The following is a 23979-nucleotide window of genomic DNA, read 5'->3' as shown; positions in this document are numbered from 1 at the left end:
TCATCAGACTGCTTTCCTGGCCCCTAACACTGAGGGACAGGTAGCTGGCGAACCCTCCTTTGCACGGCCTGCATAGGGTTTGCTTCTTTATTCAAAAACACCTCGAAGACGCAGAACCTCAAGCAGGTAGTTGACTGACGGTTAGCTTCTGCCTTCTCTCTTGTGCTCACAGAAATTCAGTGCTCTCACAGTGTGGGGGAGCCGTCCTCCCCCCAAAAGACCCACATTCCAAAATATTCCCTCCTCCTCCTCCTCTTCTCTCTGTTGCCATCAGCCCCAGGTCCCAACTTCAGCAAGAGCACTTGTGGGGTCAGAATATAGGTTCTAAAGGCCTAGGAAAGGGTTGGGCATGCTGCCACAGAGATGGGAGAGACTGGATGTGAAGCTGGTGTTTCAATTAAGAACGACTGGGGTGTGGCCTGGGAATTGAACAGATCAGTGTGATCGAGTCTTTGACAGATGTCCCCTATTTTCTGGGAGGATCCTTCTGTGAAGGAGTGAAGGGTGGGGAGTGATCCCTGTCTAAAGCGGGAGGAACTTTCAGCTGCCCTACTTGGGCTTTCCAGTGACCCGACCATCTAAGTCTGGCCAATAGGCAAACGGAAAGACAGTCCCGTGCAGAAGGTACGAGGACCCTTAGGCAGCTGTCATGAGCCCTTTCAGGCCTTCAGAAATGATCCACTTTAAACTTACAAGTGGGGCTGCTGTGTCCTCACAAGCAGGGGACATGGGTGGTATCTTCCTCTTCTCCTGAATCGCAGGCTTGACAAATATAACATAGGGCTTGAACTCTGAGGTCCTCAGTTGTTGCAGTGCCTGAGAAAGAAAGTTCAAAAATATTACACATTTGAGAAATATTTTATTATGAAACACTTTCTGAATGCTCCGTAAGGGTGTGCTGTATCTCAGAACCTCAGGGGCAAGGGTCCTGATCGCATGGTCTAGTGACAATGGACTTCCACTGGGCAGACCAGCTGCTCATTTTCCCGTCCTCCACTTTGACACTGGACTTGGCCAGGTCCCAGAGGCCCGCTTGCTGAGAAGGAACGTTCTGAAGCCCCGGTTCCAGGTGTTGCCGTCTCTCTTAGCTCTGACCCCACAAGCTCTGATTAACCTACATATGCCCTTCTCCACGTGCCCCGTCCTGATAGAAGATTTAATGTGCAACTCTTATTAGTCAAACGTCAGTTTGGACTACACTAATTCAAAATATGTGTTATCACACAGGCCTCCTTATGATATTCAGAGAAGAAAAGGTTTGCTAAGCAAATGAAGAGACTAAGAAACCATTTGAAACAAATGGTACAGACATTAGAAGCTTTTCAATATGCAAATCATCCTGTTAGCGCCCATGACCTATAACGTTAAGTGCCTCAGTTTGGAAACACTGGCATTAAACGTATATGTACACTCTGCAGCCCCCCATTCAATAAAATCACTTTTCAGATAAAATTTTGCAATTCAGACTTTTAATTTTGATGATCAACACTCAGCAAGTCCAAATGCGAGAGGGTTTTTCCTTCATAAACATAATGTGCTTTTTGGACTCTGTCTCAAGCCAACTCCTGTTAAATAAAACCTACACCTTCTAGCATAAAATCAGAGCTCCATTTCTATAGAGGAAAAAAAGAAAAACCCAGAGTGAGTTCAAAGCTTTGCAGTTTTTGTCAAAGACAAGGTTAAAAAGATGCTTGAGCCCCCGTCAAACACACGGTAGGCAGGGCACGCAGAACTGGAAACAGGTTGGAAGCCCTTCACAGGGTCACGTCTCCTTCCCTTTTCCCTTTCAAACGGCTCTCTGGGTCGCCTCTCTCTCAGTGATTCCCTGAGCCGCTGACTTGACTTGTCCTTGGGGGCACAGGGGCGGTATCCTGGTACAGGGAGCTGGGCCCCGGCACCCACCCGTGCCCTGGCATCTAACTCCGTCCTATCGTCAGAGACCAGTGGTGCCCATGCTACTGCCTGGTCCCCTCCACGCAGAGGCCACGACCCCAGGTCTGCAGGCCACTAGGGGGTCTTGGAGCATCCTCCAACGAATGCCATTTTGTGTATACATGTGCACGTTTCAGGCTGCAAAGCTTTCCTTAGAAACTCAAAGAGAGACCTAAGGAAATTTTAACATCCGGTCCCTTGGACTAAAAAAACCTTAGATGGAGGTCAAATGTTCTGTGTAATATACAGCTCCCTCATCTCACGATCCCACGACCCTGAGATAGGACCAGAGCTGAAATCAAGAGTCAGACTCTCAACCGATTGAGCCCCCTCATGGATATATTCTGCCAACAGAAAACGCCCAACTGGCTCAGAAACTCACGTCCGGCTCCACGTCCACCAAACACACTTTGTTTTTGGCCATCACCTCCTGAATGGCGTCCAGACTGGTTCCATAGAGGTTTTCCTTATATTCGCCATGCTCCAGAAACCTAAAACACCACCAACAGGCCTTCAGCTCCTGAGTTTGCCTAAATTAGCAGGCAAAGCTGGATGGACTTTCCACCACCACTCCTCTCCCGCATCCCCTGCCTTCCCAAAACCGCTCCCAGAAGGCCAGGCGGAACACCAGCCGGGGGCCCCCGAGGGCCAGCTGGGCCATCAGGCCCACGCACCTGCTGTGATGTAAGTCGGCCTCGAACGCTTGCTTAGAGACGAAGTGATATTCCAACCCCTCCTTCTCATGGCTCTTTCGGGGCCTGGTGGTATCTTTGAAAGAAAGGAAAAGGGAAACAGGGCAAAGAGATGTCACCTCTCAGTGCATGAGAACAGCAGCGAGCCTGGGTCTCCCCTTCCCCTCCAGAGCTCATTGCTGTTTTGTGAAGGAAACCAGCACACCCGTTTCTCAGTGTCGCTGGGGGGCAGGCACACTCCGCGATGTGGGAAACGAGGCCTCTCACTTTGCAGGGGAGGACAACTGAGATGGAGGGAGATCAAGCCCAAGCTGGGGTGTGAGCTCTGTCCCATGCCAAGTGTTTGCCCCTAGTGGCCCCGCTAGATGGCCTGGCCAAAGTGGTGTTGGTCGTTAAGAAATGCAGGAGGGATCTCTAGCCCTAACTGTTGATTTCCTCCTCGTTTTCCTTTCTGCGAGCCATGGGGCCCCTGCTGGCGGCCTTTAAATCCTTATTCAGTGACTTCTCATTTCGAGAGCAGAGATGTGAAGACAGACAGTCCCGTGACGGACAAGATGCGGTTTAGCAAATCTGGCTTTCATACAACTTAGCGCAAATCAGGCAGCACTTCTCCACTGGTTTCTGTGATAGAACTGAGACGTGTACTTCGGGGGAAAACTAGGTCCTTCCCAGAAGGAGAGCACGCATGAAGGATCACGTTGCTCTTTTCTAGAGCATTCCACAAGAAACGATGGGGGTCCTGAAGGACAGAATCTTCATGACCTTGGGGACCAACCCGGGACACTCTGTGCTCAACATGTGGCATCTCTGTCCCACGCTGGGGAGAGCTGCTAGGGTCACTTTTCTGATCATGTCATTCACTTGCTTAAAAACATTTTATTCACCACCGATAACATTCTAAAGACCTTAGATGAGTATCTCCTCCCACATGATCCACACTAGCCACCCCCCACCCCGTCCCTAACGCTGCGACCCTGGGTCACACCTCCATCCCTTTGCACAACCGGATCCCTCTGTATACAGAACTATTCCTTTCTTCCCTGCCTGGAAAACTCCTATTTATGCTTCAAAACCCAGGATTAAAGTCATTGCCTCTCTGAAGTGGGAAGCCTTGGGAAGCCTTCCTCGACTCTTTCAGGTCCTAAAAGCAAGGGGCGGGGGGACGTTCACCTATCTGTGGGGTGCCTGAAGCGGGTAGGCCTGACCAGCCATGTACCCCTGCCCCGGGGGATGGATCTGGAGGTTCTGAAAGATGCACATATGAGCAGCTTCCACAGATCCTGCAGGTTTCAGTCCACCCTGGAAGGCAGTGGCCCTCGGAAGCCTACCTCCCAGGTGCATCAGAGGTGTGTCGCTAGAATGGCTTCTGGAGCCCTGCTGCCTCCTGCCCATCCCTGCCATTTTAGATAGGGCTCCGAAAGACAACTCTGACAACCCACAGACTGGGGTATGGGCCCTGAGGCCCAGGGGTCTGGTAAAAGAAAGGATTGGTAGCTGCCCTTAAAACACTCTGGAAAGGTCTCATTGCTGCCACCAGAGCCTTCCCTTTCGGTGACTACCAGGTGCCCACACTGCATCCCTCTGAGGCCAGAAGGACTAAGGGCTCCAGAAAGGGAAAGGACAGCCAAGGACAGGAGTGGCAGGCTTTGTGCGGTCTCATCAAGGATGTGACTGGACAGGCTGCCTGGGTCTGAATCTTGGCCCCACTACTTCCCAACTGTGTGACACTGGGCAAGTTACTTAACCTTTCTGAGCCCCAGCATCTTCCTCTGCAGTATAAGATGGTGATCAACCTTCTCCTCAAGGGTATGGGGAGGGCTGCCCAAGCCCCTGCCCAAGCCACTGTCCATAGAAGCTCCCAGACCCTTCGTTCCCCTCTTCTGCATCACATCCAGAACCAGGGCCTCCTGCCCCTCAGTCTCAGCTTCCACAGCTGCTCCTAGCCTCAAGAACTGGCAGGGGTATGAGCACTTTGGAGGGCACCCAGCCACTCTGATGGCCCAGAAGCCGGCTACAAGGGAGTGCACGAGCAGTCTCAGAACTCACCAGGCTCCCAGCTTCTCTGTCCTACTCTCTTACTCAAACAGAGGGCGGGGGCTGTCAGAGTCAGAGTCACTGTGAAGAGGAAGCTGGATCGTCCCCTTGGTGCCCAAGGTTGCTACTTTACCTGCAGTGTGCTCTAGAGCTATTTCCCATTCCAGGAAGGAACGGAGAAGATGGTCCTCCAGCTTCTGACTCAGAGGGTCCTAGTGGACCCCTGGAAGTGGGTTTCTTATCATGCCTAGGTCCCATGATCTGCCCACAGCAGGCAGTGCCCATCGGCCCCTCAGACCCGAAGTAAGGATTAGGATGGATTTGGGGAGTCAAGTCCCTATGAACTCTTCACACACGGGTGTGCACACACAACCTCCCCCCCACCGTGGGCCTCCTTACGTGGAACGGCGACGCCAAAGTGCTGTGGGTTCTCTGCCACCACCTTCTGCTTCAGCTCATGCAGTTGGGCTCCTAGAGATCCTGGGAAATGAAAGGAAGGCTGACCAGGGTCCCTGCTGAGCTCCCTCCCCACCAGTCCAGGAGGAAACCCGCCCACTCCTTGGAAATGCAGGCCCTCACCTACCAATCAGAACCACCAAGCGGGGCCGTTCACCAGGCTGGTGCTGGTACCTGGTTACCTCCTCGTAGGTCAGCAGCTCTGGAGACTCCGCTCCTGCACACCCCTTTCCTTCCTGGGGGCTTCCCGGTCTTTCCCTTCGGCCCAGCCGGAAGCTTCTCCGAAGACCAGCTTTGCAGGAAGGGCGGGGAGAACTGTGGCATCTTTCCCAGGATCTCCCAGTAAAGACTTTCTCTACCTGGCCACACCTCGAAGGGGGTGCTGAGTCCCACTGGCCTCTCCCAACCACCTCCTGCTACAGGAAGGGGCTGATCAGGATGTCTAGTAAGATGAAGAAAGGGTGACCATCTGGCCTCCAAATTTAGGGTTCAAGGTCACTGTTTTATTTAAAGATGTTTATTTGTAGAGAACACAGGGGGAGGAGCAGAGGGAGAAAGAATCTTAAGCAGACTCCACGCTGAGTGTGGGGCCTGGCACAGGACTCGATCCCACGACCCTGAGATCAGGACCTGAGCCGAAACCAAGAGTCGGACACTCAACTGACCACGCTACCCAGGCATCCCAATCCCTGTTTTATTTAGCACGTGGCTGACTTTGGCTGGGTCATCACCTCTCTGAGCCTCAATTTCCATATCCATGAAATGGGAATACAAATCTACAAGGGCAACATGTGGTCCTGGTTGGCGGGAGGCGGGGGGGTCCTGGATCCGGGAAAATGCTCTACAGGGTATTACTGCGGCAACTGGCCAAATTTTAATATGAACAATGTATTAGATGATGGAACTGCTTGCATGTTAAACTTCCAGAATTTTAATAACTCCCCTGGGACTGTAAGAGAATGTTTCTGTCCCTAGGGAATATATACTGAGGCATTTGGGGGTGAAGGGACATGATGGCTACAGCCCGAGTCACAGAACTCAGGAAGAAACCGTGTACGTGTGATAAAGGGGATGACAAGCAAATAGGGCAAAGAGTTCTGGGTATAATTCTTGCACCTTTTTGGTAAGTTTGAAATTACTTCAAAATGAAAGGTAAAAAAAATCTCTGCCGGTCTCTAAGGCCTTTAAAAAGACCAAGCAATATAAAAGCAGCAAAGGACCTTTGGAGACTGGTAAAAGGCTGGTAGAAGGCTCCGTCACTGAGTGGTGGTGGTGGTGGTGGCACACACGGACTAGACCGTGGCTGAGACTGTGATGATAAGAGATCGGTGGTAACGGAGTGCTCCACGTCCCTTCCCTGACAGAGCTCTGCTCCCAGAGGGCTGGGTGGAAGTTGGGGAGATCCCAAAGCCTGGGCTGGTCAGCCCCCCTCCCCTGGCTGACAGAGATGAAGGGGAATGTGGGTCCCCCAGGCTTGGCTGCTCTTGGAGCTCAGATCACCCTGCCTCTGTCTTCCCCTAGTCCAGGAGCCCACGGTTGGCTTTGCATAGGCAGGGCATGGGGAGCTTGGGGACGAGGCCCGATACTTACCCACATAGTGTCCTTTGAGGTACCCTTCACAGTCACAGGTCTCTGGGAACCAAACAGAGAGAGGCAGACAGTGAGCCTTGCTGGACACATATTCTGACCCAAAGGGACCCGGCTCCTAGGTGGCCACGAGGAGGCCACTGGGATGATGTCTCGTGGGGGGCGGGAGAAATGCCACGTCCTGGCTCTCCAGGAAACCAAGTCCTTCTGTTTCACTCAATTCTCCATGCTTAGGCCCCGAACAGACTTTGCAGGACCCGGCAGGAGTTCTGGGCCAGCAGGCCCCTCTGGATTAGGCTCAGTGTGCAGGAGGAGGGGACAGTCACTCGCCCTGTCCCCCCTTCCTATCTCCTGCCTCCCACCCAGTCAGCATCCGGTGGGGGCGAGGGGGCTATGTGCCGGGTGGGCAGGGAGGAGCTCTGTTCCCTGCAGCTCTTTACACCTCAGGGCACGGGGGGTGGGGAGGAAAAGAAGCCCCTCTAGCTCCAGACAGTCTACACTCTTGTCCGGGTGCACAGGGGATAAACACCAGCCTACCTTTGTCACAAGGCTGATCATCTTCGGTTTGCACAAAAGACAGATGGAAGAGCGTTAGTGGAGGGGAACCAGGAGGCTCCATGGCTGAGAGGCAGCCGTGGCCTCGTGTGCACAAGGAGCCCTCCATCTGTCCCCTCTTTCTTTCCTCCAGCAAACCTGTGATCCGAGCTGTGGTGCATTATGAAACCGAGCCTAGCTCTCATTAGTCTCCCCGTGTGTGTCTCATTAGTGGCCCAAAGCAAGCCGGTGCAGCACTGGCGTGAACAGCTCCAAGACCGATTTACTCAGCAGCCCTCCTGCCTTGAGAGCTGGTCTGGAAGACTGGCCGTGGGCAGTGGCCTCCAGCCAGGGAGCAGCTCACCCCAGGATGCCTGCCATGGGGCCGGGACCTGCTCTCTCTTTTCCGGGGCTTGAGACGGGCCTGGTCAAACTCAGGTGCCGGAGGATGGAGCGGTGCAGAGCTGGGCGGTGCAGAGCTGGGCTCCCAGCCAGCTCTGCTCTGGTCACCTGACACCCCTCTGGGCCACTCATTTGGTTCCGAGTCCCCCCTCCCCGCCCCTGCCTGAGCCTGAGAGGCCGTATCGTGGGCAGCTTCGTCTCTATACAGGGCTCTAACCTGGAGGTTGAGGGCACAGGCCCTCTGAAAACCTGACCCCAGCCCCGCTCCCTTGACCTCATGAGCCTCCATTTTCCCACGTTGGAAAAGAGGATGTCCTGACTCCACTCCTTCACATTATGATGACTGAAAGGCAAGGTGGTAGGTGAGTGTGTCTTCTGAAGGTAGGGGCTGCACAGGATAGGGGGGCCAGATAAAACAGAGGACCCTCAGTTAATTCTGAATTTCAGATACACAACAAATAATTTCTTAGCATAAGTATGTCCCAAATATTGCATGGGCTATACTTATACTAGAAACCCATTTATTATGTATCTGAAATGCAAATTTAACTGGGCATCCTTTATTTTTATTTGCCAAATTAGGTGCTAACATGGGATCACTCGCAGCCTTCTCCACTCCTGTCCAGCATCAGTGGTTCTAAAACTGTCAGGATCAGAGAGCCGCTCGGTAGTGGACACTCTCCCAGAGAGAGAGAGACACACACACATGCACGCATACATACACACAGACATGTCTGCACGCTATTTTGGAAGAGGTATTTAACATGCCCCCGCGTATCATCTATGGGTCCCAAATACAGTAGCTCCTCCTCAGAGAATAGCTCCCCCCTCCCTGACCTACTCCAGTTTCCCCTCCTGCCCCTGGAGGCCTGCCCAGCTCAGATGGGACCCCTGGTGCCCTCTCCAGTCCAGTGCTTGTTTCTTCGGGGCACAAAGCCCCTGAGTCCTAACCCCAGCCCATTGCTGCCCATCTACTCACAGGGAGGCTTCCTGAGGCTCTGGGGGCTTGGCAGGGTGCCGGTGGCTCTCCGGTAGCTTAGTCGCCTATGGGGACACAAGGAGATGGGCAGGCCCATGAGCTCAGCCACAAAACCAGTCAGAGAGAACCTTCTGGAAAACTCAGAGAAACCAAGGCCTGGATTGCACAGGTGGGTGCATCCTGGCATTCCAAGGGCCTCCCTCCACAGTCAGTGGCCATGAAGAGAGACACTTTCACAGAAGCTCGTTGGTTCACAAGCTGGAAGAAAGCAAATCTCCTGCTCTAGAAGTTCCTCCAGCCCAAGACGGTCACACACGGGGATGGGGCCCACGCCACACCAGTGATTGGTGGTTGCTTTCCTAGGGCTGATTCTCAAGGAAGGGAGGCCTCTCGTTCACTCTCACCCAGCCTCCCTAGCTCTGGGGACGCTGGGAGATAGCACAGCAACTCCCAGGAGAGTTGAGGGCGAGAGTTACCCTAATTTAGCCCCCTCCTCCCCGTCATCGGGGAGCTCAGCCAGACACATTACCCAATTTGATCATCAGTGGCCAGGCAATCACCAAGGCCTCACCTCGGATCTGAGAAAACACCCAGGGCTCTTGGAGGGGTCTAGAGTCCCACATTTAAATGCAGCTAAAGAGCTCTCCCCCGAAGACCCAGGAAGCCCAAGATGCAAGTGGGTCTGAGGTTCCTGAGGAAAGAGGGCAAGGGTTCTCCAACTTCAGCACCTTGGAACCATCTCTGTTGGAACACGGAGCTCAGGGCCGGCCCCTAGAGTTTCCGATTCAGCAGGTCTGGGGAAGGGCTCAAGGGTTTGCATTTCTAGCCAGGTCCTAGGGGATGCTGACACGCCTGACCTAGGGACCGTGTACGGGGGTTGGGGGCAATGAGGCAGATGACCCCTGACATCTGTCGCTGCAGCATTCCACACCCCAAAAGATGGAAGAAGGCTACAAGAGAGGCCATGCAGGCCGCCCCACCCTCCGGGCCAGCATTTACACTTCTGGAAATCTATCCAGAGGAAACCATTTGAAATAGGAGGAAGAGTCTCCTGAGCAAGGTGATGACTGCGGTCTCGTCGCAGCGGAATGGTGCAGACAGCTTAAAAGTACAGCCACGGGGAAGGAGCGAAGTCACCCAGAGACGCCTCTGCGCACACCCAGGTGAGGCCAAACCCTCCCAAGATGCAACGTCACAGAGCCCAGCGCCCTCCTCCCCCAGAACCCATCACATTTCCAGAAAGCGTCTGAACCACGTGTGACTTTCAGGCTACACTCGTCAGCTCCTCGGTGGGGCGGGGCACAGAAACCATCCTCGCTGCCCGAGAGTGCACGGTCTACTTTTTGATGGAATATCATAGAGCTATTAAAAACCACACAATAAAGACGAGGTAATAATGTGGGAAATGCTAAAGGCACCATGTGAAGGGACACGGGACACATGCCCCCCCACCCTGCCCTGGCCAAAAGCATGACTTCCCATTCTTTCTGCGTCTCTCCCATAAAAAGCACACAAAGGGGGCGCCTGGGTGGCTCAGTGGGTTAAAGCCTCTGCCTTCGACTCAGGTCATGATCTCAGCATCCTGGGCTCGAGTCCCGCATCGGGCTCTCTGCTCATCGGGAAGCCTGCTTCCTCCTCTCTCTCTGCCTGCCTCTCTGACTACTTGTGATCTCTGTCTGTCAAATAAATAAATAAAATCTTAAAAAAAAAAAAAAAGCACACGAAGGACATCTATCATGATGCCTCGATGGTGGCGAGGCTTCGGGGACTTTGTTTTCCCTCCTCCTCCTCTTCTGTAATTTTATATTTTATTTTTCGACTTTCTCTAAGTACGTACTATAAAACATACCCGCGTTCAGTGACATCATAGATTTCCATACATGTATTTAAATTGCCAACGGCCGTCAGCGCTGGTTAGAACACAAGAAGACCGACCACAAGGGGGATGGGTACTTAACCTAGGCCACGACACACCGCTCGCACCTCTGGCTGGCGCTCCGGCCAGGTACCCACGCCTCTAGCCACGCCACAGCTGCACCCCCGCCCGTCCCGACAACACACCCCAGACCCACCTTTCCTGGAACTGCTTGGAGGGGATGAGGCCAGCTCGAAGGTTGGTGTCCCCTACTCGCTTGGCCTGCCACCACGTGGGATCGTCCTGGCTGACCACCTCCAGAACCTGCCTCCGCTGGAAGGGCAGGCCCGCCTCCTGGCAGGGGATGGCCCGGTCCTCCCGGGGGTCATAGTGGAAGAGCGCCCGCATGAACACCTGTGGGGGGCGTGAACACAGGTGTGTCTCTGCCGCATCAAAGGCCGGAGGACACCTCTCATGGGCCAGCAGGACGGGCAAGCAGCCTCGAGGACAGAAGGCCAATGGTTTCCTCTTGTTCTTCAAACCTTTTTGAATATTATAGTCGGGAAATCCATCCAGGTTCAGAAAATTAAGAGATGGGCCCCTCTATCTGAATTTCTCTTTCCAGCCTAAGTACTTCTTTATTTACCCAGTCTGCTGTTCTTGGAGCAGCCTCTTAGCATTACACAAAGCAACAGCTAGGCCTAGGAACCAGCATGATTTTAACAAAAATTTTATTTTTTGATATGCTGACTGTCCCTAATGAAGTCAGTGGCCATCTGTTAAATACGTGATCTAGACGCTTTGATGAGAGCACGGATACCAACAGCATGACTGTGACTGACTTCTCGTCACCACTCTGCAGTGGGCGACTGATGTCTACTTTTTTTTTTACAGCTCACCCTGCCTCATCTACCCCATCCTCGGCCACCCCCAGCTCTTCCCTTTACACTGAAGTCACCCCTCTAGAGAAGATGGAATTTGTCACACTTTCTTGTCCTATAATTCAGTGGATGGATTTATTTTATTTATCTCTATGACCAGACCACTAGGGCCCAATTACTTTAACAAACAGGAAAAAAAATAAAAAGAGTTTTCTGAGACAGATCTAAGTCATATTCTTTTATGTGTCAACCAGAAAAAAGATTCAGTTAGGGGCACCTGGGTGGTTCAGTAGGTTAAGCGTCTGCCTTCAGCTCAGGTCATGATCCCAGGGTCTTGGGATCGAGCCCCAAAAAGGGCTCCCTGCTCAGTGGGGAGTCTGCTTCTCCGTCCCCCAATACCCCTCCCCCTGATTGTGCACACGTGCGCGCTCTTTCTCTGTCAAATAAATAAACAAAAATCTTTTAAAAAGAAAAGAGTCAGTTAGATAAGGTAAGAACTTTCTGGCCAGATATTCTGAGAACAGACGTTCTCACCCAGCCACAGATGTTATCAGGGTCCCAGGCACTTGGATGAGGGTATAATCTTATGTGGCCATCCCAGCTCAAGCTTCTGGATCAAGAAGAAATATTTAGGGAGGATGCGCTAAGGGACAGGTTACCCATTTTCTCCAGGAAAACCATGTTTTCTCCCTGTGCCAAATTAGAACCTGCACAAGCTGTCTATGGAGATCATATTAGCATATCCAAGAAAGAACCAGCTTCCATCAGGTAAGAGTCTATACTAGGCAAGCCCTAGGGTTCAATCTAAGTGAGCAAAGAAGAAACAGCCACACAGAGATGATGTCTTTGTTTGCTGTCAAAATCTGATATCCGAGACATTGCCCATTATTGATCCCCAATCACCAAAACACTTGTCGACATCTACTCTGTGCCAAGTGCTGTGATGTCCCTTCTCTTCCTGCATTCCGGGCCCAGAGGCAGAGGCTGGGAATCATCTTTCTTTAAAGAAATGGGCATGCTTCCTTCCATCTGTTGAGGAAAAGTATGTCCTGCCTTTCCTCTCCTTTCTGCCCTGGTTGCTAGTTCAGATCCCAATTTATTTGAAATCAAAGCAATGCCCTCTCTTGTCCTCTCTCCCACCACCTCCACTCGGGTCAGAATAATCTCTCCCAGAGGCATTTTACAAGAGCCTCCCTAGCAGGTCTCCCTGCCTCCTGTCTCTACCCATTCCAACCCCACCCCTGCCACATGGTCACCTGGGAGCTCCCACATACCCCAGGGTCTCACCATTTCAGTGTCCCCCCAGCCAGACCTCCAGCAGCCAGCCCTGGTGTCTCTCTGGCCAAGGGCTTTCTCTGGCCACTGCTCTACTCTAATGCAGCCAGCAGGGAATGCTGGGAATCCATACCCGGATACAGCCTGGCAGGAGTGGGTGCCCAGATTTCTCCAGCTCCCCTGGCTCTTGGGTGGGAAGACACATGTCTATGTGGGATCCCCGAGTTCCCACCGGGATGACGCACACTTTGTTGCACTCACTGCCTTCCCTTCCCTGGGGGGTTTCCCGGGGTTACCTCCAAATGAACTACTTGCACTCGGAATCTTCATCTCGGGGCTGGCCTCTGAGACCTCAAACCAGGCCGGGATTATGCCAGCACCCTTAGGAAAGCATTCAAGGCCATTCAGAAGATAGCCTTAACCTACCTCCCAGCACAACACCTCCAGAGCCCGACTACGGTGCTCTCACCAACCCCCCGAATGTACTCCTCTCCGCACCTCTGAGCCTCGGTAGATGCAGACCTCTGAGCGCGAACTTTCCGCCTCCTCTTCTTCACCATCAATGTCCTACTCACCTTCACCTGTCTCAAGCCTCACTTCCAGTACCCCTACTACCCAATCCCTTCCACAGTGTCCGTGACTCTGCTCGGAACCTTTCTGAAACACTAGCACTAATCACATAGCAATGAAACACCTGCTCCCCGGCCTCCCTCTCTGAACCAGGAGTCCTCAAGGCTACCAACTGTCCCTGTCTCCAGCATCTGGCAGAGCGCCCGGCACAGAGGAAGTGACCAAAAAAGGTAGGCTCACCAAAGAATTAAGCAAATGGCAGTTACTTAATTGGTCCTGAATCCAGCACATTTGGTACTTTCTCCTCTTCGTGGCCTTGATTTTCTATTTCAATTAAAATAACCTTGTCTTTTATTAGTAAGCCACGTCAAATCCTGTTTAGAAAGAGGCAGGTACAAATAAATGAATCACAGTGTGACTGAGTTCCTGTTCTCTACTGAGTGCATGTTTGGAGAACCAGACATGTGATCTCTTCCAGAACGACTGCTTCAAGGCCCTCCCCCACCTCCAACCCCTCCATACCTTGCTGTCCTTTAAACGGTCCTCCTCCTGGGTGGCTGGAATGATTTTCAGGGTAATGGATCCTTGGGACTGAGCCTGAGAGGAGAGAGTTTGAAGCTTGCCACCTCCCACGTCTAACCCTCACCCTCAGTGAGTTCAAGTCTTCCTGCCCTGATCTGGAAACTCACGTTCAGAAGGAAGTCAGACACACCGCCTCCCCTGTGGGCCACCCTCCCAAGGCGGCTCCCATGAATTAACTAAAGCAAAACTCGAAACCCAGTATCCGCCTTGTCATGGGACAAAGGGACGTGGAACTCTGAATGAGCACCAAGGACAGTGCACACACTGAATTCAGCCTTTCCTTCCCTCCTGACTTCTAGAGCCCACAGGCCACCCTTCCTTTCTCTTTTCTCAGGGTTTTTTCATAACCAAGTTCAGTTTCACTTCTCTCCTTTGCTCCCATCTTCCCCATCAGGCTCTCCAACCTCAGGTTACCCCTACCTTGCCAGGGTTTCCCCTTCCCTCTATCTGACACAGACCCTGCATCTCCATGGGGGGTGGGGGGCACAAGGCAGAATGTGGTCCGCCCATGAGAGCACATCTGGCCCAACAGTCTCCCCGAACCAGCACTGCCCTAAAACACAAGGAGCCCGGGGCCTCGAACCAGGGAAAGGGCAGGGGGCAGGGGCAGGAAGACCAAAGGAGCCTGCCTGCAACCAGGGGTCACAAACAGTGGGGTTCCCTCTCTTCAGATCGGCCTATTTCTGCCCCCTCCTGAACCACCAGAAACTAGCAGAGAGGGTCGTGTTGAGGGAGAAGGATAAAGAAGTGTTGTGCCTGAGGATAAAGACAAAACTGTGACTGGATTGACAACTGCAACTTAAACTAGTAGAATGGGTTCTGGAGGTTGTTTGCGTCCCAGCACTTAAGACAGAATCCCCTCACAGACAGGAAGTGCTGTATCCTTTTCCTGATGTTTACATCCTGATCACAACCACACACTGGAGGAGGTACGCTCCTCCCTGTTCCTACTTTCCAGGAAAGGAAAGTGGAACCCAGGGGGACCTAATGGGAGGCCCAAGGCGGCCCAGCTGGAAAGTAGTGGAGGCAGGATTTGAACCTAGGACCAGCTGACCCCCAAAGCCCTTGTTCTTGGTCCTTCCTATACCGCAGCTTCTTTTTCCATATTCCTCAGCCCATCGGAAGAGGAGGCCCTTTTGAGGGCATGTCGCAGAAGGGGCCTCGGGAAAGGGAGTGGGGCTATGCTGAAGAGGTCTGAGAGGCAGGTGGCCTGGGAATGCCACTCTTCCTGTCTCCCACCCCAACCCTGGGCGTACTGCAAAGCCACTTTGCCTGCAACCTCCTCATGAACACAGAGACTGAGGCAGAATCCTCCCTGGCTCCTAGAAGTACCTTGTTTGGGTCTCCAAAGACCACCCCCCACTTCCCCGCTGCCCTGGGACACATGCAGCACGGACCAGAATCTGGCTGATCTCATCAGGGCGCTTATGCAGGACTGTGATTCCATTCACTTCTCGGAGCTCATCTCCAACGTGGACCAGACCTAGGAGACACAGGGGCTGCCCATCAGCACAGGAAGGGGCCCCAGGCTTGGGGCACCACTGGAACCCGCAGGAGGAGCCCACCACACGCACGGCAGACTCAAGGTGTGAAGACAACCGGCAGGCCCGGATCTGGCTGAGTCCTACTGTGCGCAGGGTGCCCCACTCAGCATTGCAGCCTCCGAACTCCCCAGGGAAATCCCTGGTCTGCAAGCAGCCAGCTGAGACCCAGAGCGAGTACGCCACTTGCCCAAGGCCACTCTGCTAAGATATAATGGAACCTATGTCCAAACACACTTATTTTGGCATCGAAAGCCTGATTCTTTCCGTTATAACCTCTGTTTCTTTAAAAATATCATTAACTCTTCACCTTCCTGGGTTAACAGACATACTCTTAGAACGTCTTTCTCAAATCCCAAGAAAACTTAAAGGTGTCGTCGAGAGTATTAAACACACATGTCCACTGGCCTCTGCTCTAACAACTGTCTCTGCCCACGAGGCCATAATTGCTCGTCAAAGAGAAGGCCGGCAGCATGGGCAGCCCCCGGAAGGCGGTCAGGTGTGCAGGATCTCAGGGGTGGCCCCTACACCTGCTGAATCCGAATCTGCATTTTAACAAGGTGCTGGGGGGAGGGTCGGTGTTTGTTAGTGTTTGAGAAGCACTGGTCTCCACAGGAGTGATCCCGGGGCTTTTGGGGTAACACCTCTCCCCACCAGGAGGTTTGCCTCCCAACCGAGTAGTTGTTTCACACAACAATGATTCTCCACCTGTTTTCCACCCAAACAAATCTGGGGCATGAACACCCTTTCCTCCATAAGAGTGACAACCGGGGTGGCGGGGATGGGTGTCCCTGCTCCGCAGTCAGGAAACCCGTTAAGCCTGTGCTGTGGGTTCAGCGACCCCAGTCCTCAGCGAGGCCAGTGCAGGAGCCCAACTGACCAACCCTAGCATTCTCCGTGCCTGAAGTATGTTCAAACAATTATAATTTCTACCAGGCTCGGGAGGGAGGAAGAGAATTCCAGGCCCACTCCCGAAGAGCAAAGCACATCCTAAACAGAGGACCAGAGAGGAGAAGCAAAGGAGACTCATGGCCTTGGGGCGGGGTGGGGGAAGGCTGGGGCACACTGGCTGTCGCCTCCACCAGGCCACCAGGGATGTCACTCACCGCTGCGGTCTGCCGCGCCCCCTCGCATGATTCTGGCCACCACGACAGCCCCGGAGTGCTCATCCCGCCGGATGGTGGCGCCCTGCATCGGAGACAGAGCAGGCAGGCTCTTCAGAGGCAGCCCCAAACCTCAGACCCTCCCCGTCTCTGGACCCCATAGAGCCTCCCCGTCTCTCCATCACCCCAAAGGGCACATTAAGGACAGCCCTTTCCAGCGCTGAGGACGCACGAAACCAGCCTCTCATGTTGATACAGCACAGCGATCCCCACATCTCATTTTGGGGATGAAGGACAGGGGGTCGGTGAAGGTCAGCATCCCCAAGGTCGCCCAGCTGCGAAGGCATGAAGGATTGTGGGACGCTGAGTCCAGGGCTTGTCTCTCCTATCATAGCCCTTGTCTCTTGGAAAGACATTTAATAATAACGCGGTTGCAAATTCTAAACCTCTAATCAATCACAGAGTACCAGACCCTCTGTGGTTGCCGAGAGGCACCAGTTATGACCAGCCAGAGCTTTGGGACCAGAACTTGGCCCGTGGAGCCCAGCAGAGATGATGTCTCAGATGAGAGGTGCTAACAAGCCCTCAATTTCGTGCACCCCGCAGGCGGGACCGCAGCAGGCAGGGCAGCAGGCGGTGATGCACTGCGCTCCCGTGCTGCACGGCCCTGGGTTCGAATCCACCTGCCACTCCCTGAAAGCATGCAGCCTTAGCAAGGAAGCCCCTTATCTCCTCTGAGTCTGCTTCCTCTGGGGTGGGGGACAGCATTTAACTTCCTGGGGCTGGTGCACGGATTCTATTGGGTGATGCGGGCAAGTCTCAATTATGTTGCACAGCCTAAGTGCATGCAGTAAGTGCTCAATAAATGTTAACCTTTTATTATTGGCTGTTACTGCAAACATATGGGCACGCTTGTTACTAACTCTGTTTATGTCACCTATTTGAAGTCTACAGGACAAATACTGCTGGAAAGAGAAATCATCAGCCAAAAACCCCATGGTATCTTGCCCCCAGACCTTCAAACTTTCCGGCATCTCCATCCATCCTGTCCTCCTTTCCCTACTCTTAGCAGAGTGGCTCCTCCCATCTGGGCTGGTGCCTCTGTCCCCTCCCTCCCTCTCTGGCAGACTCAATACTTGCTCCCTGCTGGCTCCTCCTGGCTCCAAAAATACTATCACGTCCCCCTCATAAGTAAAAAGCCTGCCCCTCCCTCCGGCAGCCCCCCATCTCTGCTCCCTTGGAGCAAGCACCTGCTTCCTCTGCCTCTTGCCCTCCAAGTCACTGCCACTTGCACCCTCGAAGACAGCAGCCACCGCACTGACCGCCCACCAGCTGCCGGCTCCCACACACTCTCAGCCTTCTTGCCTCTGCCTCCCGCCTGTCTGCCTCCAGTGCCCCCCACACTTTGGGACCCTCTCCTAGCCAGGGCGCTGGTGACACCCCTCTCTCCCGGGTCTTCCCAGCTGACGATAGGTCTCCACGGCCGGGTCCTCCTCTATCTGCCTTTCGGATTGTGATGAAAGGGGCAGGATTCAGACCCGGATCCCTTCTTGCCTCACTGTCTGTTCTCTACCTATGTGGTCCCAACCTCTCAGGTGTGATCTGAACCCCTCCCGGGTGCAGGCAGCTGCCAGATCTGTGTCTCAGAACAATTATCCCTCCACTTCCTGGAAGCCTCTGCTTTTGCGTTCAATGGGACCTAAGCTCCATTCCTTGGACAACGGCCACAGTGCCCACTAGTCGTCCCAGCTGGACATCTGGGCGCTATCCTGGGCATCCCCCCTCCCCCCAGACTCCTGCCCAAACCAGGGCAGTCACAAAGTGATACTAACCTTTTTCCAACATACTTCTTGCATTTCTCTTCCCTGTTCCCACAGGCCCAGGTCAAGCCCCCTCTCTGGACCTCCCCGTCAGCTCCCCACCTTCACACCAGTCCTTCGCGTCTGGCCTCACTCTCCGGGCCACCTTCTATTTGGCAGCCGGGCGATCTTCCCAAACCGCAAATCTGATCATGTTATTTCTTCTGTAAAACCTTACAATGGCCTCCCGCTGCCCTCAGGAACAAGCTGTGATACTGTGCATGGGCCATCGGCATCTCCCTCTGGTTCTGCCCCACCTCCGTCACTCCTAACCACAAACTTGGCTTTCCACATCCGCACCGGGAAGCCCAGAGCACCTTGAATATGACAGAGTAGGCAATGAGCTAGACAGGAGCAGGGAACAAGTGTTTTCCCACTGATGAAAGGGTGGAGGCCAAGTTCCAAACAGCCAGGACAGACCCCAGGGGATACGCCCATGTTCTTCCCTATGACCAGTGCCTTATAGTAACCTAGAGCTTCATTGTAATACATTTACATTGCGGTTTTAACCCCTTATTCTGTCCTCCCTCACCCCTCCCCCAGAATGGCTACCAGAACAGGTCAGACAAGGACCATATGGGGTCCAAAACATCCACCCCCAAACAACAGGAGTGCCTTAGATGACTGGCTGCCTTTGGCAGAAACCAGCCTAGCTATGACCCATAACTTATTCAAACGTAAAAAGACAACCCTGATCTCCCAGTGTCCCATCTCCAGAGTGTCCTTTCCCTTAAACTGCTATTAAACCTTTGCTTGCTCCAGAGTCTGGTTCTGAATTCTTTCTTGGCCAAAATCAAGAACCAAGGCCAGGACACAGGACTCTCCGTTGACAAACAGATCATGCTGTTTCCCTTACCCTGAATTTGCTCGGGTCATTCTACTGTGTGGGGTGCTCTTCCTCTCTCTTTTCCTCCCGGGAAACTTGTTCCTTTTCTTGGAATTCAGCCTGGGCATCACCTCTTCCAGAAAACCCCCGTCACTCTCCTGTGACCTCCCAGAGGGCAAGGACTAAGTCTTCATCACCTCTGATCTGCAGGTGCCCAACACGGTGCCTGGCACACGGTATGTTTGCTGTGTCAATGGATGCCTGCCCCATTTTGCAAGGGGGGAAACAGAGAGGGCAGGGAGCTCCCCTTCCATTTGCAAAAGTGGTTTAGCTGAGGGCTCTTGCTAAAAGGTGAAAATTCAAAATGCCAGCTGAGGCATTCTCTGGGGCAAGCAATCAACTCTCAGACTTCCTCCACACTCCCCCGTGTAATAAACAACCCCGTCCCTTTGCTCTGTAAATCAATGCTGCACTTGGCCCAAAATCATAACAATCTGTCAGCTGAGGAGAAGAATGGCTGCTGCCCAGTGCTCCCTCAGTATTCAGAGCAGGATTTGGCCAACTTTTCTGTAAAGGGCCAAATGTAAATATTTCAGGCTCCGCAGGCCACACCGTTTCCGTGGTAACTATGCCACATTGCCGATGCAGCGCAGAGGCAGCCACAGACGATACGTAAATGAACAGGCATGGCCTCATGCCAGTAAAACTTTATTTACAAAAACTGGCAGTGAGTTGGTTTTGGCACTTGGAACCTAGTCTGCCAACCTCTGATGGGGACCGTGATGATCAGGGCTGCCCTGTACAGCTGCGCAGATTATGTACTGCACAAAGGAGCTTGGCTACAGTCAAGGGAGGCTGTGTACACCCAGAGAAAGAGGTACCCTGCACACAAAGATGTCACGGGGACTACTGGCAGCCCCCAATACAGCTGCCATCACTCACTCCGGAGACTTTGGCGTGGAGGGGGGGGGTCTCTTCCCAGTTTTCTGGGTGGATGGGAGATGGAAGGGGTGGGGAAAGAGAGGTGGGTGTCACATACCAGGGGCTCCTTGTTCTTCACCAGGCGGACAATCTTCACTGATTCTTCATCAAAATCCTCATCAATATTATCAGGCAGAGGGGGAAGAACGGGGTCGAAATTCTTTTGGGCTACGGTGTCATGTACCATGAGCATGGCCTGTCAGGAAAGCAAGAGAAGTGACGGGCCAGCCCCAGAGCTCCCAGGGGTCAGGGGGCCTTGGCCGAGCAGTGATTTGGGGGTCTCAGGTCGCATGCCAGAGAAACCACCACCCAGACACTGGTACTGAGGACTCCCCCACTCAGAACTCTCCTTTCCTCAGCCTCCCGGCTGAGCGCTCCCCAGGGCCCCCACCCCAGGGGGACATGAGCTGCGTGGGCAGGCAGGGACTGTATGACTACCCTGAGGTGGGGGGTGGACAGCAGCTGGAGCAGCTCCCTCTCGTCGCTGTGCACGGAGGCGGCCTGCAGCTCCTCCATCACCTGTGGAGGAATGAGGCAGAACGTCACACGTGGCTGCCCAGGCTTTGAGCCTGCTGGGAGTCTCCAGGGAAAACCCTGCTTCCTGAGCTTTGGACCCAAGGGTCCTCGAAGGAATGGTGACAGCACCCGAGAGTGCATGGGACACTCAGCCGCCCCAGGGCTGACACTCTCAGGGAAATCACAGCCCGGATCAGAAGAGCCTGAGTAGCTCACGTGCGCTACTCCTACTGGGAGCTAACTTACTAAGCCCTCACTAGGTGCTATCTGCTTCATGAGGACAAATTCTTTTTTTTTTTTTTAATTTTATTTACTTATTTGACAGAGGGAGAGAAATCACAAGTAGGCACAGAGTCAGGCAGAGATAGAGAGGGGGAAGCAGGCTCCCTGCCAAGCAGAGAGCCCAATGCGGGGCTCGATCCCAGGACCCCGGGATCAAACCCACTGAGCCACCCAGGCGCCCCTCATGAGGACAAATTTCACAGTAAACTCAACATAGCAGCTATTCTCATCTTGCCATGAGACGGACGAGAATGACACAAGAGAGACTGAACATCTTGGCCAAGGTTGAAAAGCCAGGATTTGAACCTGGGTCTGTGTGGCTCTATTATCTGTGCTCTCACTGCTGTGCTATTTTCTAGATGAAGAAACTGGGGCTCGGGGCGGTTGAATGACCTGCGGTAGGTCCCAGAGCTGGTAGGAGAGGCAGTGCCGAGCCTGGGAGCCTGAGAGCCTAACGCGCTCCTCATCACGTCACATAACGCAGAAAGGAGGGAAGGTCTGTGCCCACGCCCCGCCAGGCCATCTCCTGGGGTTAGGTGAGTATACCCAGAAGCTGGCCTTGGCAATCAACTTCCCAAACCATGCAACATAGAGGGCAGGTCCGCGGGAAGTTAGGAAGCATTCCTTTAAAAAATAAGAACCCAGAGCCAGTAGAGGCGCACCACAAGTCACGTGACCCCAGGACTTTGCACTGGGCCTCCCCAAAGCACAGCACAAGGCGACTGTTTGACCTTCATGTCACCAGACCTCAACAGTCTGGAACTGCTGATATGATTCAAATGTTCCCATTTCACAGCGGGGGGGGAACAGACTTTCTCGGGAACACACAGTAAGTGGGCGTCCTCATGTCCCTGTGTCCCTTGGCCCAATCCGGGGCTCACAAGTCCCTTTTTGAGCATTAAGAAGCCCAAGGAGGAGCAAGAGGAGAAGCAAAGGAGATGTCTCTTCCCCCTTTGGGCTCCAAGCCCCTATGTCCCCGACAATCTAAGCAATCGTGATGGAACCCTATGGAGTAGGAAGGGGGGCTAACAACGTAGGGGAAAACCTGGGGCTTACATCCTCAGCAAGGGCCACAGCGCTGTGCAGAACAGGGGTTGGACTTTGCCTCTCGTAATAGCGAAGCTTCTCGTGAATCTGCAAAGACAGCCAGTTTCAGGCGGGGGACTCCCAAGTCAGCAGCCCAGGTGCACCAGGGACACCCCACAGCCTGCCCACGAGATGGCCATAGAGTGGGTCACGGCTGGGTCAGCCCAAGAGAAAGCCACCCATAGTGGGCCAATGAAGACCCTCCCGGGGCAGGGGAATGGTTAAGATGCACTTGGGGGCCTCAGCCAGCTCTGAAAACCTCTAGAAACCCTCAGCAGATGGGATGAAATGGGGCTTTACCTTCATTAAGTAACTGAGGCTTTTTTCACTGAAAACATCCCTCAAGAAGCCCATCTCTTCCTTGTGATTGGAGTCAGGTCTGAGCTGAGAAGTCAACAGTGCCAGGGTCTCATGCAAACCTGAGAAGAGGGTAAGAACACGAAGTATAGCCCATGCCCTGGGTACTTCTGGTTCCGTGGGACCCCAAGGGGATCCTGCAGTGTGGACACTGTCTCCCCAGGCTCTATCTCCTAGGGCTCTCCAGCAGTCCCTGGGGTTGGTGGGCAGGGTCTTATCTCAGCGGCTTCGGGCAGGCCCCGGGAAAGGCACTCACCGGAGTCCTCCGACAGCACGGGCATGTCTCTGCCGCTCAGCTCCCGGGCTCTGCCTGCAGATTCTGGGAGAAGGAGGGTAAGTGGGGTCGATCCATATTCATTCAACCAACAGGGTTTACACGCCTGCTGTGTCTGTCCATGACCAATTTGGGGACAGAGGGGATGGGAACAAATAACTCTCCGCTTGTTTTTGTTTGTTTTTTCATTTGTTTGTTTTCAGAGAGCAAAGAAAGAAAACTAAGACTTGCTGGCACCCCAGATGTGCCAAGCACTCTGCTGAGAGGTTTCATATGACACTTTTCTTAACGTGCACAGAGCCCTGAGGAATGGGCGCTAATATCCCCATTTTGCTGATGAAGAAACTGAGGCTCAGAGGCGTTCAGTAGCTTACAGTTCAGAATCCATACTCTGGTGGCCTTTCCCGGATGGTCTCAAAGGTATGAGGTGGCCCCTGCTTACAGGGGGCGCTCTGTTCTGTGGCACCCCCTGTGCCCTCTTCCTGTAGAGAGGCCCTGCTCAGGTCCCTTGTCCTCCACAAGTCCCTTGTTCACCTTCAAGCCTCTGGTCATACCTTCAGCAAGTACCCATCTGGGCCTGCAAGCTTCCTCCTTCCCCACCGCCCCCAAGTCCCAAACTGAAGGCAGTACCCCCCAGAACAGAGTGCGAAGAGGTGGAGAAATGAGTCGGGTCTCCACTACGCAGGACTGGGCAGCCCTAGCTCAGGAGCCCCTCCCCCCCCCAGCCCCCCAACGTGCTCTGCAGCACGTGGACCTCAAAAGTCCTCCTTCGGAAGGGGACAAGGAGAGTAATGATTCATTCATTCCGCAGAAATGGAGCCAGACCTGCGGCGCGGAGCACCGGGGACACCAAGATGCGAGAGAATGGTACTGGGCTCTCCAGCCACCGCACCGCCCTCCGCCAGACTCACCCTCTGGCTCCTTCTAGCTGTGCCCCCTCTCCCGCGAGGCGGCCAGGCACAGACTCCAGCTCGCTTTCGGAAGAAACCTGTGGGACGAACAAGGAGCGCGGCTGGCCGAAGGGACGGCGAACCCCGGGGGCCGCTTGCGGGAGGTGCGGAGGAGACCCAGCGGCGGGAAAGGAGCGGGGCTCACCCGGGTGGGAGGGGGTGAGCGCGGGGAGGAAGGCCGGGGCCGAGGGGCGGGGACTCAGCGCCCCCTCCCCCAGGCGGGGAGCTCGGGGGGGCCGCGAGGCCGCCGCGCGCACGAGGGGCGGGGCTCGGCGCCGCCTACCCGCCCCCGCCGCGCCCCCTCCCGCCGCCTCCCGGCTCCTGGGTCGCTTCCCCGCGGGGGTTCCTACCTGGGCGCTCCGGGATCTCCGTTCCGCCACCGGGAGCCGCGCGGGTGCCGGAGCCTCGGCAGCCGCTGGCTCCGC

General features: G+C 54.1%; 2 protein-coding genes across 2 annotated transcripts in view; one reads left to right on the top strand and one right to left on the bottom strand.

The window, feature by feature from the left end:
- Nucleotides 1-1395, top strand: part of CFAP97D1 (CFAP97 domain containing 1) — a 12881-nt gene extending 11486 nt beyond the window's left edge. Inside the window, exon 7 of the mRNA XM_032849111.1 lies at nt 1228-1395. The gene's annotated coding sequence lies outside the window, so the exon portion shown is untranslated. The remainder of the gene's footprint in view (nt 1-1227) is intronic.
- The window catches only part of MPP3 (membrane palmitoylated protein 3), a 24947-nt gene extending 968 nt beyond the window's left edge, over nt 1-23979 (bottom strand). The window contains exons 1-19 of the mRNA XM_032849109.1: nt 23905-23979; nt 23516-23592; nt 22587-22649; nt 22274-22392; nt 21944-22021; nt 20528-20608; nt 20148-20285; nt 16427-16508; nt 15177-15262; nt 13720-13794; nt 10689-10885; nt 8617-8681; nt 7239-7259; nt 6705-6746; nt 5242-5406; nt 5058-5138; nt 2607-2700; nt 2315-2423; nt 694-816 (exon numbers count right to left, since the gene is read on the bottom strand). Of these exons, the coding sequence (XP_032705000.1) occupies nt 694-816; nt 2315-2423; nt 2607-2700; nt 5058-5138; nt 5242-5406; nt 6705-6746; nt 7239-7259; nt 8617-8681; nt 10689-10885; nt 13720-13794; nt 15177-15262; nt 16427-16508; nt 20148-20285; nt 20528-20608; nt 21944-22021; nt 22274-22392; nt 22587-22611 (1581 nt within the window). The 5' untranslated portion in view covers nt 22612-22649; nt 23516-23592; nt 23905-23979. The remainder of the gene's footprint in view (nt 1-693; nt 817-2314; nt 2424-2606; nt 2701-5057; nt 5139-5241; nt 5407-6704; nt 6747-7238; nt 7260-8616; nt 8682-10688; nt 10886-13719; nt 13795-15176; nt 15263-16426; nt 16509-20147; nt 20286-20527; nt 20609-21943; nt 22022-22273; nt 22393-22586; nt 22650-23515; nt 23593-23904) is intronic.

The sequence above is a fragment of the Lontra canadensis genome, unplaced genomic scaffold, assembly GCF_010015895.1.
Source record: "Lontra canadensis isolate GAN:19392208 unplaced genomic scaffold, GSC_riverotter_1.0 scaffold218, whole genome shotgun sequence".
NCBI lineage: Eukaryota > Metazoa > Chordata > Mammalia > Carnivora > Mustelidae > Lontra > Lontra canadensis.
The sequence above is the reverse complement of the archived record's forward strand: the minus strand, read 5'-3'. Positions and strand labels throughout refer to the sequence as shown.